The 14,930-nt window shown below is 43.3% G+C and overlaps 1 protein-coding gene and 1 long non-coding RNA gene across 3 annotated transcripts; one reads left to right on the forward strand and one right to left on the reverse strand.

Annotated features, from left to right (window-relative positions):
- On the forward strand, window positions 1-11,003 carry TAGLN3 (transgelin 3). Of its 2 annotated transcripts, none has more exons than XM_416634.7 (5): window positions 1-195; window positions 630-811; window positions 1,682-1,856; window positions 6,793-6,895; window positions 10,450-11,003. In XM_416634.7, the coding sequence occupies exons 2-5, from the start codon at window positions 632-634 to the stop codon at window positions 10,589-10,591; spliced, it is 600 nt and encodes a 199-aa protein (XP_416634.1). In that variant the 5' UTR covers window positions 1-195; window positions 630-631; the 3' UTR covers window positions 10,592-11,003. The 2 variants fall into 2 exon arrangements, with proteins under 2 accessions (XP_416634.1, XP_015153171.1); XM_015297685.4 differs by lacking the exon at window positions 1-195 and adding an exon at window positions 288-357.
- Window positions 8,932-12,596, reverse strand: LOC124417252. The gene is made up of 2 exons (XR_006931622.1): window positions 12,462-12,596; window positions 8,932-11,201 (listed from the first exon to the last, which is right to left on the reverse strand). It is a non-coding gene; the product is annotated as an uncharacterized LOC124417252 (long non-coding RNA).
- Between the last annotated feature and the right edge of the window lie 2,334 nt (window positions 12,597-14,930).

The following is a 14,930-nucleotide window of genomic DNA, read 5'->3' on the forward strand; positions in this document are numbered from 1 at the left end:
ACTGTTCTTCAAACCACGATGCTGCAGCGGCAGCAGGGCTTTGTGGCAGCCTCTGTCTCTTAAATCCATTGACGCTTTTCAGGTTGCTGAGCTGGATATCCATCCCTGCATCTCTGCTGAAGAAGAACCCGACTGCATCTCAAAAGGATTCCCGGAGCTCCCATGTATAACCTTCTTCTTACTGGCAAGCATTAGGTAGGCAATTTTAAAGCGCTTCTGGATTTGCAGGCAGCTCGTAACATCGACCTGAGAAGTCTATTATATTCTCTGTAATCACAGCAGAAGCCACTCTCTGAAACCTACTCTGCTTTAAATCTTCGTTTTCACCTTCTGTTTTTGTCGTTGGGCTTGGGGAGGGTATTTCTGTTTTCCTTCTTTCCTTCTTTTTTTAAAAGCATGTGGCTGATGTATGCTTTTGGAAAATGATATTCCCCTGCTGATCCCTCCCCTGCTCTGCAGAACAGCTATAAGCAGTGCCATACAGTGACTTTCAGTGTTGATGAACATCTGCTCAACTGCCTAATGTATAGGGCAGGCTGCTCTCTCCTTTCTTCTCTAATTTTCCGGTGTCTACCTGACAGCTGCGCACCAAGACCTTCCCCACTAACCAAGTTCTGCTTTGCTTCCAGAGATGGCTAACAGAGGACCAAGCTATGGCTTAAGCCGAGAAGTTCAGGAAAAGATTGAACAGAAATATGACCCGGAATTAGAGTCCAGGCTGGCGAACTGGATTATCGTGCAGTGCGAGGAACAGATCGAACCCCCTCCTCCTGGAAGGCAGCATTTCCAGACCTGGCTGATGGATGGAACGGTGAGATATCTGTTTGACTCTGTGCTCCAGTATCTTTATGCGTGCAGTGAATTAGTATATATTACTACATGTCCTTGTTTTCTGTCTCCATTCGGAGAAATTGGTCAGAGCTGATGGCCAGTGCAGAAAGAGGTGTCCTAGCATCTGACTGATTCCCTTTTGCCTGTGAATCCTAATCTCAGAAAATAATTATTCTGCTGGAGCACTGGGATTAGTACGGTGCTTATGATTCTTATGAGTCATGTACATTATATATGGGTATGACTCATTCCTTCAGTGCCTTTCCTCATGCACTTAAACGAGATCTGCTTTTAAAATTAGATGTATAATTTTCCCTTTAAGAGATAATCAGTGTTTCCAGAAAAAGGAAAAAAAAAAAAAAAGTGAACAGGTGTTGAAAAACTGTTTTCTTCTTGTGAATCATTCTGCAGCTATAACGTTGTATCCTTCTGGTTTATTGAACAACAGGCAGATGCTGCTGTTTGCAGAGGGCTGTAGGAATACGCTAATCATTGAATCTCTGCCAAAGTGACTTCAACAGTATTTCAATTGACGTTGCTTATTTTTTTGGCTCGAGCATGTGGTTTCTTCTCTGTCAGTTGTTACATAACCTACCAGTGATTGCTTTGTTGCTTCTAGCAGATGAGGATTTATTCAGTCAGGCTATTGCCATCGGTTAATGAAAGCTCTAATACCTTTCTAATATACTTTTGACTATTACCAATTTCTTATTTGTTCCTGATAGAAGGAATTACGTCCCTGACAGAAACTGTCTAAATTGAAAGCATTTTACAGCATTGTTTCATGTGCAGATATTGCCTTCTAGATTGGTGACCGCTTTCTCATTTTGTTTCTGTGTTTCTCTCTCAGCTGTTATGCAAGTTAATAAACAGTTTACATCCAAAGGGAAACGAACCCATTGCAAAGATCTCTGAATCAAAAATGGCTTTCAAGCAGATGGAACAAATTTCTCAGTTCTTAAAAGCTGCTGAAATCTACGGAGTAAGAACAACAGATATTTTCCAGACAGTGGATTTATGGGAAGGTAAAAATAATAAACTGGAAGTCAGCTTGCAGTCTTCATTTTACTCTGCTTTGATGTGTTGTAATAGTGCATTTTGTCTAAGGCATATTCTCTAATGTAATTATCTTTTGTTTCTGTTTGCCTTATCTCATTACCATGTTCTTCCGGTGGTGCATTATCTCCTCTGAGGGATTTATATTACCCTGAGGGCATAATGGAGCTTTTCCAAGCTCATGTGTTATCCAAAAGCCCATCATTTTGACAGAAATCCACAGACCTAATAAAACAACTGCTCTCTATGCTAATTATTTCCAAGTAAATAGCTTCTAAGAGCAAATAGGAGAAACCCTTATTTTGTGATGACGAGCTTTTATTACAGTTTTCAAATTATAAGCAAAGCTTAAATTAGAGCCATAAAGCGCATTCCCAGGAGCATACGTGCCTCTGTAGACCAGATGAGGGCTCCTTTATGACTAGAGAGAGCAGAGCTCACTGTTAGTGTGTTAGCTGAGCATCTCTCTGCAACAATACGGTCTTGCCAGAAAAGTCACTATGGCAACAGCAAAAATCTGAGTGCCCTGTATGTTCGCCTGGAGGTGAATACTCTCCATCCCGGGCATGAAGTGGACACTGTGTGTTGTAGCTGCCAAAGAGCTGAGTCATTTGAGCATTTGCATGGCTGCTTTTGCCATCTCTGGGGTGATGCACCCTTCCTGGTGCTCTTGTGAAATGCACTGTGTATCGTGCATCTCTCAGGACAAAATGCAGGGGCTCAAAGCAAAGACAGTGCCAGGGTAACGAAAGGCAGGTGTGCAGAGAACTGGAAGGGTCAAAAATCTGTTGTGAGAATGAAACGGTGGAAGGAGAGCAACCTATTGAGAAAGCCAGTCAGTCTTGTTTGTGTAGGAACACAGGTGGAGTGAAAACACTGAGATCTGTTTTCACAGGCTCTTGGGATACATGGAAGAGATCACTTCTCTCAAGGACAGCTGGAGGCATGAAGCACAAGGGAACTCTTTGCAGATAGGTTAGAATGAGAGGACATGCTGACAGACTGCATTACTAGGCTCTCAGGGTACTGGGTTTAATAGACAGATCTCACCTTTGGATGCAAGAGCTGGGTTGTTTTTTCCAGGTTTTTTTTGTTTTGTTTTTTTGTTTGTTTGTTTTTTGTTTTTGGTAGTTTTTCCAATATGCCTTTAAATATTTTAAATGAAGCGGTTTTTACTTCCCTGGATTAACACCCTCCTTCCCAGCCTAGCAGGCTGTTGAAAGGGAAGCTCCATCTATACTGGAAGGGATGATATTAGCTCATTTCAGGTGCTTCTGATTGCAGGCTTCTGCATTTCATAATAGTTTTGCACAGTGCAAATGAAAGAACAGTATGTCAATCCTCATGATGAAAAGGACTTGCTTTTAAAGGCAGAGCTCCTAATGGTGGTGGCAATCTCTTCATTTTCTTTCTTTCACTCATCTCCTTTCCTCAGCAGATGTAAGGTGAAAAGCTGGTAACTTCCAGATGACAGAAAGTCAAAACACAACTTGCAGCCCAGGAGAGAGATGTACAGGACTTTTCTCCACTGTTATTTTAGTACTTCCCAAAACTGATCTTTGTCTCCTCACTTCCCCATTCTCTTTCCATCCCTCATAATGTTCACTAGAGTGCTGAGGAGTGAGTGCATGCACAGGAGTGATCACGTGAGAGCTTCTTGTGCCTAACCATAGCTCTGACCTCCAGCATCAGCATTGTTTCAAGCTCAAACCATCAGAACTTTGATGCATTGGCTAGACAGAAAGGACAGAATCTTTCCCACTGTTTCATAACTACATAACTCCTACACTTCAGAAAATACTTCCAGGCCACAACGTGTTTAAACAGACAGCAAGCATCAACGTATGTTTACATGGAAAGGAAATTACATGTGGCTGATAAAACAGTTTCTCTGTCACTGGTTATTTTCCAAGAGCTTGTTTTGCTTTGAGATTCTTAGTCATGATTAATGAAAATGTTTTAGTACGCAATCTGCTGTTGGCTGTTTCAAACTCAGCCCATCTGGTGCATTTCTCAACAGCGTCACCTCTCCTTTGGTCCTTCTTAAAGGAAGGGGAGGGCTGAGCAACCTTCCCTAGTCCATGCCCAAGAGAGCACGTTTGCTGTTTTAGAGATAGCTCCCTGCTATGTTTCCAGAGAGATAAGAGGCAGATGTAACTCTGGTTATAGCCCAGCCTGCACAAAGAAGTGTCTCAGGAATATGGTTCAGAGCAGTTCTCCCTCTGTGGGTCTGAGCCCTTCCTCTCTGGCCCGTGAGAAGAAGGCCTTCTGGCCACACTTCCCCAGAGAGAAACAGAGAGAGGTGACCGAGGCCCCCCTCCTCTATTCGGCCACGCCAAGACTCTCTACAGGGCCTATTGCAGAGGACAGGAGGGTAGATACCACAAGATGAAGCAGATCTGGGGTCTTCTCTGACTCACAGTGGCCAGTGTGTGTGCGGGAGCACTGGGCCCCGCTCGCAGTTGCCCTGCAGCCTCTCCCCTCAGCACTGAGAAGGGAAGCAGAGCTGAGCGCAAAGCGTGGGGGAGGCTGCCAGATGGTTCCACTGGGCCCAGTGGGATATTTTGCTACCCCTTTGTTCTTTTCTGTGTCTTTTGTTTCTTTTCTTTTTTCTTTTTTTTTTTCTTTTTCTATCTGTGTGTGCGTGCTTGCTGTCATTATTCAGCTCATTCACTTTTAAATCCTTTTTTCATGTCTCTCCTCATCCCCGTCTGTAATCATGATGGGCATCCCAAGGACGTTATTTGTGGCATCTGTTAAGGCATATGGTACATCTGCTGCTGTGGGGAGCTTGGAGGGTACCACCCCACACTGCTCCCTGTGTACATGCCTGTGCGAGAGGCCGACCCTCAGCTGCCCTCCCTCAAGCAGGGACCATCTGATGCAGTCTGGTTAACAAACACAGGCACAGGAGGATCCTGGATGGCTGACGATTTGTTTTCTGTAAAAATTGTCCCCTGCAGAGAAGATTCCTGTAAACTGTAATGGGCTATGTGACAGCCACAGCTGGAAGCCACTAGTCATTTTCAGCTTTAGGGTGTCTCCTTCACCTCAGCCAGTGCTTTATGCAGTGAGGTCTGTGTGAACCAGAGCCCTGAGCTTCATCTACTTGTAAGCAGGGTGATGCTTATACATCATGTGCTAAGAACCTTTCCTGTGCACTCCTTCTGGTCTTTAATTGTTTTCATTAACAATGTTCCATGGGAGGCATTTCTGGAGTCTGCTATCATAGTCATGTCTTGAGCATCACATGATTTCGTGAGTATCTTATTTCCCCATATGAAGAACTTGTGCTCAAAATTAGTTCCTTTAACTAGAAAGATGATTTCAGGAAAAAGGAAGAACTGGGACAGAAGAAAAGTGTGGGGAAGATCTCCATATCATAGGATGGCTTGGGTTGGGGGGGACCTCAAAGATCATCTAGTTCTGACCCCCTGCCATGGGCAGGGTTGCTAGATCAAATTGCCCAGAGCCCTGTCCAGCCTTGCCTTGAACACCTATTTCCATTTTCATTTCACAAGAAAAAAAAGGTATATGAAACAAATTTTCCAAAAACTTTATCACCTCACACCATTGGAAAGACATATGGCAGCTCCTAGTGAAGTTGAGTTCTTGCTAGAGAGTTTTTTAAATGTCACTGTGTTTGAGTTGCGTATTCAGAGAGAATCTGCCTGTTTCTATTTGCTTGCCTAATGTTCTCTCTGCTCTTTTGCACCAAGTAGCAAAGTGTAGGGGAAGAACCAAAAAAAAAAAAAAAAAAAAAGAGTATCCTTCATTTTTTCCAAAACATACACACACACACACACACACACACACACACAACTCACTTGTTTTTTTAATCAAGTGGAAAAATAACCAAAAGATATTGATACGAAAAGAAAATTCACTTGTTACCTTCACTTTGGAAGGAGAGACCAGAGGAGTGGGTACTACTTTTTAAATAAAAACAAATACTGACAGCAGGAATAGCAACATCTTTTGGAAATGAGCCTTATATTTCAAGGTGCCATCTTGGAAACTTGGTGAATTCTCAAGCAGGTGGAATGCATACATCTATGCAAGTAATAGGCAAGTCCCTCACCTCGCAATATGGATGGGAAATTATCCCCTGAGAAGCTTTTTCTCTCTCGTGTTTATGGAAGAATGTTAACAGCTAGTGAAGACCAGGTTTGGAAATTTTACTTGGCTAAAGGGGAGATGAACACTGGCATTTTGAAATGAGGAATCAAGTGTGATAAGGTAAGGAGGGAGACTGTGGAAGAATAATGTAAGTCAGGACTGGATGACAGCAGCTGAAGAGCATCAACTTTTGACAGCCTGTGAAGGGAAGCCAACAGGAAGGATTTGGGAAGTGATTTGATGGGTAATTTGGGAAAGGCTGGTGCAAGTTATCTGCACAGGTCCTTTCCAGGACTGCCAGGAACTCTGACAGCCTGAGGACTGTCTGCAACTGCCAGTGGTTACATGATGGGATCAGTTTACAGGTGAAGCAGCAGAGGCACAGCAGTTATTTGTCACATTGTTCTCCTTCAGCCACGTTTTGCTGAGCACATTATCATTCTTTTTATGCCAAACTGTTCTCTTCTTATCACAAAATGGGATGGATTATCTAGAAGGGCTTAAAATAGCAGGGGGGAAAGCATTAAAAGAGCTTTGAAACTTGAAAATTCCCAAACAGTTAAATTTTGCTTTAACACCGTTCCTTAGATAATCTTTTTAATAACCTCTTGCATATCAGCACTTCAATTTGAACAACTCTAAAATAGCATTTATAATGCTTCTAACATACTTTTTCGGAGTAGCCAAGGGAAGTGGTTAATGCATTGGATGAAAGTGTTGTTCAGTGTGCCAAGCTATTTATTATGCAAGGATTTCTTAAATTGGTTTTGCTCTTTGCCTTTCCAGGGAAGGACATGGCAGCAGTGCAGAGAACCTTAATGGCTCTAGGCAGTTTGGCAGTCACCAAGGACGATGGATGCTACAAAGGGGATCCATCCTGGTTTCACAGGTAACGCCCAAAGCGCAGTTTAACAGAGCTGTCTTTCATGGGAAGCTGGTACTATTGTCTGTTCTTGGCCTTTGAAAAAATTTACTGGGGAAGGAAAGGAAGAATCTTTACAAAATTTCCTTGTAGTAGAGGGATTTCCTCTACAGAGTCTAGACAAGGAGATCAGATATCCAACCTGGCAGCAGCACTTTCTGCCTCTCACTAGTTCCCAACTTATCAGCATCATTTGGTCTCTGCCTAACTACAACAGTCTGAAGTTACCCTGGGGCTGCTGAGGAGGAGCCCTATGGGAGGGATGCAGTGCTTCCATGCTGCTGCCTTTTCTCAGGTAGTCCAATTCATTTCACGTCTCTCCTGCGCTGGAGCTGGGAAAGCACAATTGGTACCAGGACTAAGCAGTACCTCACCCACGGCTGCAGCTCTGAGTTCCACCTGCAGGCACCCCTTGATATTGAGCTGTCTTGGTGTGGACATCTGTGCACGCATGTGGGGATCCTACTGGATTTCTTTCTTAGCCATTTTTTTTTCTTGCGAAGTAGCACTTATCTGCAAAGAATTCTCCATCTTGGAAAGGATGTTTATTTGCTCTAAAGCCCCATTTGTTTTGGTTAAGGAGGCTGAGAAGAAGGGCAGAAAGAAAAGGAAATCCTCCCACAGTTAGCCCTCTTGCCCCACAGACAAAGTGTTGATATGAGGTTCCCCTATCCAAGAGTATTTCTTATGCTGAAACAGCTGAGGCATGCTAACAAAAAGAGTGCTGCCTGCTGGTCATTGGTTTCCCCAAATTTTCTGATGATTAGTTGAGGATCAGCAAAAAGTAAGCAAACTTTGTTTGTCTTAAAGCTTGGGCTGGCTTAACAGAGGCTAAAGGAGGCTTGAAGTTTAGGTGAGCAAGTGTCAACTCCTATACACTCTTCACATGACATTCATTTAAATTTACTTTATACAGTCCACAAAGAGATTTTTACTTATTGAATATAACCAGCTTTAAAATTCAAATCCAGTTACATGCTTTAATTTAAACCAGATGTGAATTCAGTATGACCCAGACAAGCTTATTTGTTTTATGTAACTGTAACAAAGTCCTACAAGGAAACATTGATTTTCATCTATTTTCATCTCTTCTCTTAACTGTGGATGGAATAGTTTTCATTGGCATAATTGAAGATCATCTCCCTCCTTCCCTGACTGTGTGGGCTACGTGGACAGCCAACCTGCATCTACTGCAGTCCCTGAAAGACTGTTTTATAGCTGTTGCCTTTGGGAAAACTGTTGTTATTTCTATAAGGAGATAACATATGGTAGATTGGGAGCTGCTTTCTGAGTAGCTTAACCACCCCTCTTCAGGCAGATCGAGCCCCCTCCCAGCCACCCAGCATTAGTCATAAGTCAGGGCATTCAGACTGATTCTTAATCGCCTTAAGTTAAACTGAAAGATGTCAAGATTAAATGGAACAAGAGTATCCATACAGGGATCAGCAGTGATCAGTACACCCCCACATTTGGGGAATTTGTTTAACTTTCCATTGCCTGTGTCTTGCATGCCTGGCTGCTCTTTCCTTGTTTGTCTTGGTGAGGCTCATGGATTCGCTGCTGTTTCTTATCTGTGAGTTGGCAGCATCCGGCTCTGGTGCAAAGTTGGCATGAAAAGTTAACAAGTCTGCACAGGTGGTGGAGAGAGCACTGCTGAGTGATGGCAAACAGGTCAAACACAACCTGCAGCAGCATGAGATGCCCTCAGCTCCTTTTCTACAGCCTTGGTTGAGCTTGTTTCCACCAGCCTAAAAGCAAATCACTAGTGCCCGCTGTTATCTATAAGACTATTATATGCTAAGGGCAGCATTTATGACTGGATCACATGATGTTGTTTTTACAAACTATACAAGTAATCAACTTTTATTAGCATATCCTTGGACTCCTTTTTATTTTTTTATTTGCAGTTATGTTCCCCCCTCCCCCCCCGAATCATACTTACATATCAACTTTCTCTGGATTTACTCCACAGCACAGCTGAAAAGTCCAGGAGGAAAAAAATGTAGATTGTGTTCCTGGGATTTTAATTAAAATAGAGACAGTCACAGTGGAACTGAGATTCAGTTACGTAATAGGAGTAGTTCCGAAAACATCCTCTCTCAGAGATCCTGGCAGTGGTTTGCTGCCTATGTAAGGATTCTGGAAAAGAAATTTAGCAGCAGTGAGATGGAATTGCTGTATGAGAAGCCCAAAATTCTGTGTGCCAGCCTCCAAAATGGCATGCTTTTACAGTTGGAAAGATTAGTGTGGTGGAAAGGTGATACAAGAGTGAAATGGCAAAAAGGATAAAGAGGGAAAGAACGCTCGCCCATCTCCGAAGACCTTAGGCTCATGGGGAAAACCCCACATTGGCAGTGGGATCCATTCTTGAGAGATCTGAAGTGCTCTTCTGCACTTGAGCCACGGTGCTCAGCCACAGCACAGGATCAGACCCTCACAGAGGATTGCGTTGATAGCTTTCGATCACAGTAGGCACCCACTCTAACATTCCCATCTTGTGATGGGGTTGAGGAGAAAAGGGAATTGCAATGTGATGCCATATTGCTAGATAACCTGATCCCAGGACAAACAGACACAGATAGCAGAGAGATTGTGCCTGGATGAGAGCTGGCTGAAAGCCTCCCTCCCTTTGAGACTGCAGGTTCTTGCCATTTATTTAGCAGCAACAGACTGATCCTTCTCCCTTCTAAGTGACTTGTTTTCCCCACCTTGTGTAAATGAAAGACTAATCGAGTACAAACTTTTGTGCTGCTTCTTTTTTTCCCCAACGCTATTTTCAGGGAAAAGAGACTCTTTTTAAGGTCCAACAAAGATTCATTGATCTAGATGGCTTTTGAGACTGCTAACTCCAAGCAAAAGTGGTCAGCATGTTTTGGCAGAAGATAAAGGACTGTCATACAGTTAAGACACAGGTGCAAAGACTGAAGTCTGTTGCTTTAGAGGAGAGAGATCTGGAAATGGCAGCAGGGCAATTGTTCTGTCCTGCAGGCAACTATCATCCACACTTGTGAAAATGAGCAAGCCACTTTGCTGTCCCTTTGTTTCTCTGGGTACGCTGCACTCACATTTACTCCACTGAGTTGAATGTATACCATTGCTCTAGACGGATATCAATTTGTACTACAGCATGGATAAGTATCTTAGTGATCAGATCCCATAGACTACAGCTTCTAAGAGCTATAGGACAAAATACTAACTCTATCACGAGTGGTATACACAGTATTACATAAATATTTTACCTATCAGAGATGCTGGGGACGCTATGATCCTGAAGGTTGTGAGTAGGCAGTACAGTGAAAGACTGAAGTGATGTGGGTTTAAAGAGAGCACTTCTTCTAACTGCAGGAAAGCAATTAGCCCAGCCAGTATTGTCCACCCACTGGGATGGTGCAAATGAAATACTGCAAGTACAAGGGGAGGAGCTGTTAACATAAGCCGAATTCAGATTGCTTTTCCCAATCATCTGGTCATATGCAGAATGACTGTGTGTCTGTGTTGGTTTTTTCTATGCACCTGTACAGGAAAGCACAGCAGAATCGACGAGGATTTTCAGAAGAGCAGCTTCGTCAGGGACAGAACGTAATAGGCCTTCAGATGGGCAGCAACAAAGGAGCCTCACAGTCGGGTATGACGGGCTACGGGATGCCAAGGCAGATTATCTAAAAGCACCTCTGTCTGTAGAGAAAACACTCCTGCAGCATGGTCTGTTCAACAACAACAACAGAAAAAGAAAAAAAAAAAAAAAAGCTCATTAGTTCTCTTTCTGCCTGGTTTTAATAGTTAGTGCTCTGAGGCGTGGGGTATTTTTGGTTTGGTTTGTTTTATTTGCAGCTACAAGAGTTCATCTAGGAACTTGGGTTTTCGTGGTGGTGTGTGTCAGTTCACAGCACGTGCGCACTGCTGCCTCCTACTTTTCACTTCTGAACTATGCAAAGACAATTATTCTGTATTAATTTATTTGCGAAGTGTTATCTTCCATATTTGTCTCACACTTCTCTTGTATCTCAACCAGTAACCTCGTTCTTCGATTCCGTGATGACATTGTTTGATCTAAGAATAAAGACATTAAAACACATCTTAGACTCGTTTTTTGAAGGAAATAAAAGCAATTTGAACCTCTTACAGCATGGTACGATGCTGAGGAGTGACATGTTTTGATGGCTCAGTCTTTCTTGCCTCTAACTCCATCCCAGCCAGAGCTGGTAGAGCCAGCAGTGAGTCTTCGTGAGAGCAATGCCATCCTCAGAGAGTTCTTCACTTTGAAAGGAAGAATCTGTCAAACAGAGGTGAGAACAGCTTTTACTTTGTGATAATTGATGTTACAGCAAACAAAACACTGGAAACTAAGGTGTGTTTTTAGCACACAGAAGAAACAGAAGGGATGTTCCAGAAGGCTCCAGACATTAATATCACTTGTTTGAATTCAAGGATTTTGTTATTGCCACCTGTGATGGGCTGCAAATTGGACTAATAGTTGATTATGAGACAGTTTGCTAGAGAGCCAATAGAAGCGCTGCTTGATGGTGCAGTCACCTGGCCACAGGAGCTCACCAGAGCAGATCACCTGACCCTTAGTGCAGATTTCACATCACACATACACTCAAGGGGCACGCTATTTTCTCAGCAAGTTTCTTTCCTACTAAGAATTAACTTGCAAATCCCAATCATTTCTTTCCTCTAAGCAAGTAGAAAGGGAAACGGGATAATCAAACTTTGTGAGCTTTTTAAATTCGTAACAGAATTCCAAGAAGGCCTGAAGACGTGGTATCTGGAAAGGTAACGATCTGTTGTGATGGCCATCTGAGTGCCTACAAAGAGGCAGGGGTGACTTCTATTGGTTTCATGCCGCCCCAGGTCTGAACCCAGTGACCCCCACTGGCAGCTAGTTGCCCACTAATTAGCCCTGGTGCCAGTGGCACACACACTGACACTGCTTCAGAAGTTTCTACTGGTGTGTAAACTGGGAGGGTGATTCTCCCATCCCAGATTAAGCTCCAGCCTACCTGTCAGGAGTGTGGGAATAATGCCTACCCACTTAATTCAAGCTTTGGTGAAGCTTGATGAAGTACTGAGAAGCATAACAAGTGAGAAATGATGTAAAGGTCACCACATGAGTTTAGGGCTGAGCTAATCTGTGGCAGCTGCAGCTAAAAAGGTCCTGCCCCCATTTGTAGCTCCTCTTCAACATACCAGGGCAGCCTGATTCTTCCACCCTGTTCTTGTCAGGCACTTTACTTTGGTGTTTGCTACCTGCTTAGAGCTATCTTCCTATTACTGAGGTGAAATAGCTCAGTACAGAGCAGGTGTTTGGCTGAGATGGTGTATTTGGGGCAAGAGCTCATCCTGCAGCTGTGGTAGAAATTTAGCTTGGTGTAATTTATAACACACAACATTACTTGCTCAGATATACCACACTGGACATACTATGAATGGAATAACAAATAAGCGAGATGATCATTGTGGTGCTTTTCAACCCAGGCCGTTCTATGATTCTATGATAAACTGATTTAAAAAAAAATAAGAAATCCCTTACCTCCTTCTGACAAGACAACCTCATCTTGAAGAACATGAATATGAAAAGCAGCCACCTTCTCATAACAGAGACTAGGAAGTTACAGTTAGAGCGGACAAAACAGCATGCATTGTTATCAGGTAGGTGGGAGGAGCTGGAAGAACCTGTCATGTGGGCAAGAGAGGCTCTTAGCCTGCCCCACACCATCCCTGAAGGTACACAGTCTGCAGAAGCCAGCTCTGAGCTGGGTGATCTGGGTCTCTCCATTTGAGAGTGTACAGGAGCCTGCATGATTCCTCTGATCCCTGTGCTTTATTCTCCACCTGCATCTGCAGTTGTTGCAGTAAGGTAAGTCCCAGTGTAAGAAAGATCCTGCCTCTGTGAAATGTTCTTTTACCAAACCTACGTTCCCTAATTAAATGTGCTTTCATTAGGTTTGGCGTTCTAATGGCCTCACTGAGGTTACAGAAAACACTGTATGCTTGTGCAACAGAAACATGGTATGTTTAATATGCTCTGTATAGGCAACAACAGCTTGTACTCCAGGATAGAAAATCTGTATCCTGTGGTGTACGCACAGTGTGGCAACAGTACTGGAAAGCCATAGCTGGAATGTCATCCTTGGAAGACCTTCCCAAGCTCACAGAACCCTCTTTCATCGCCCAAATGGCCCTAAAGTAATCCCCTTAAGTTGCACCAGGGGAGATTTGGTTGGGATATCAGGAAAAATTTCTTCTTGGAAAGAGTGATGAGGCATTGGATCAGATTGCCCAGGGGGTCATCGTCTCTGGGGGTGTTCAAGAAAAGGGTCGATGCAGCATTGAGCAGCATGGGTTAGAGGGCATGGTGGTGATGGGTTGATGTTTGAACTAGATGATCTTCGAGGTCTTCTCCAATGTTAATGATTCTATGATTCTGAAACCATCAAGCTAACCTATCTGTTAATATCTGGCAGGAGATGCTCCAAAGGTTAACTTTATCCTTTCGTGTTCCCATATGATGATGCTGAAATGCAAGCATTATTATTATTTAAATATTAACGTGTTCTGAATTATTTACGTCCCTCTATTAAAATGTGCTTCTTAACAAGTTTACAAACATCTTTAGCTAAGAAGTAAATTAGTACAGTACAAGGCTGGTTGAATAACGAAGATGACAGGAAGGAAATATGGTTTTTCTTATACTAACAATAAACTACTGTAAGCTTGCTTCTGTTGCATTAAAAGCACTTAGGTGGGTCTCCCACAAGCCTCATTAATCTCTATGACAACCTTATGTATTGTTCCTGCTAAAAGGCTGAATATATATTAGAAATGTGTTTGTGTTGTCAGTGGTAGAGATGTACTCAACAAATGTCAAACAGCGCACGTGCACTGAATATAATTATGCTTGTGTTCAATGATTCATGAGTTACAGAGAATGGAAAGTTCTGAGGTGGCACGGAATGGGTCAGGGGGGCTGAAATGTGAGCAAAACGTGAGTTTTGTTTCACGAAGGGAGGAAGTGCATGAACCTTGAGCGGATATAGTGTGGTGTGGTGGTGTCCCCACCATGTGGGTCTGTGTCTACTGTAAGCTCTGGGGCTGAACTGCATCTTGCTTCTGGTGTGGGCTCAGTCTAATGGCAAGTATGAGCTGAGGGAAGCCCTCTACCACATTGCTAATGGCCCTTCTTGAAGCACAGCCATAGCTTGAACAATGATCCTAGCTTAAAAGCAACACAAAATATTTCTGTAAGTGAGTGCTTATATATCAGTGCCCAACAGCAGGCTGGGCCAGAAACACTGTTAGTATTGCCACCCTGTGCTTCAGTTTGCTGCAGCAGTAGAAATGTGAATGGTATGTATCCACCTTCATGAAGGTTTTATGACCATGAGCTCATTACAGACAACTATTTAATCATTCTTTTTTAATGGTAAGGTGATATGTTATGTCCTTATGCAGGGATGTTCTACAGGCATCCACGTACCTGAGTGTGGAATCTGAGTTCATCCCCATTTATAGTGAGACCTGGAAGAAAGTAAATAAAGTCAATATTAGGTTAAGTCAGCCCAATTAAGCCAGAGCTTGAGGACTGTTAGGCTAACATAACATGACATGTTTTAAATTAAAAGGAATGAGGGTGCGTGTCACGAGGAGACCTCACTCTTCAGTAAATCTGCCTGTGGCATTGCTTTGCAGCATGCTTCTGCTGAAGATGATCTGTTTCCCTGGCTGCTGAGGCCAAGACAAAGCTATGACGAAGGAAGGAAGGATAATGGTTCAGTGCATCAGGGTTTCAACCCCCCTGCTCTGTGCAGGGTCGCCAACCACCAGACCAGGCTGCCCAGAACCACATCCATCTTGGCCTTGAATGCCTCCAGGGATGGAGCATCCACAACCTCCTTGGGCAACACCATTCCTGGAGGTGTTCAAGAACTCTCTGGATGTGGTACTGAGGGACATGGTTAGTGGGCATAGTGGGGATGGGCTGATGGTTGGACTAGATATT

The sequence above is a fragment of the Gallus gallus genome, chromosome 1 (genome assembly GCF_016699485.2).
Source record: "Gallus gallus isolate bGalGal1 chromosome 1, bGalGal1.mat.broiler.GRCg7b, whole genome shotgun sequence".
NCBI classification, from domain to species: Eukaryota; Metazoa; Chordata; class Aves; order Galliformes; family Phasianidae; genus Gallus; species Gallus gallus.

What these genes read in the sequence shown, in the direction of transcription:
- TAGLN3 (XM_416634.7), top strand. Translation starts at nt 632, where the DNA reads ATGGCTAACAGAGGACCAAGCTATGGCTTAAGCCGAGAAGTTCAGGAA. An exon ending in GACAGTGGATTTATGGGAAG is followed by an intron (nt 1,857 to 6,792) that starts GTAAAAATAATA and finishes TTGCCTTTCCAG; the next exon opens with GGAAGGACATGGCAGCAGTG. An exon ending in GATCCATCCTGGTTTCACAG is followed by an intron (nt 6,896 to 10,449) that starts GTAACGCCCAAA and finishes GCACCTGTACAG; the next exon opens with GAAAGCACAGCAGAATCGAC.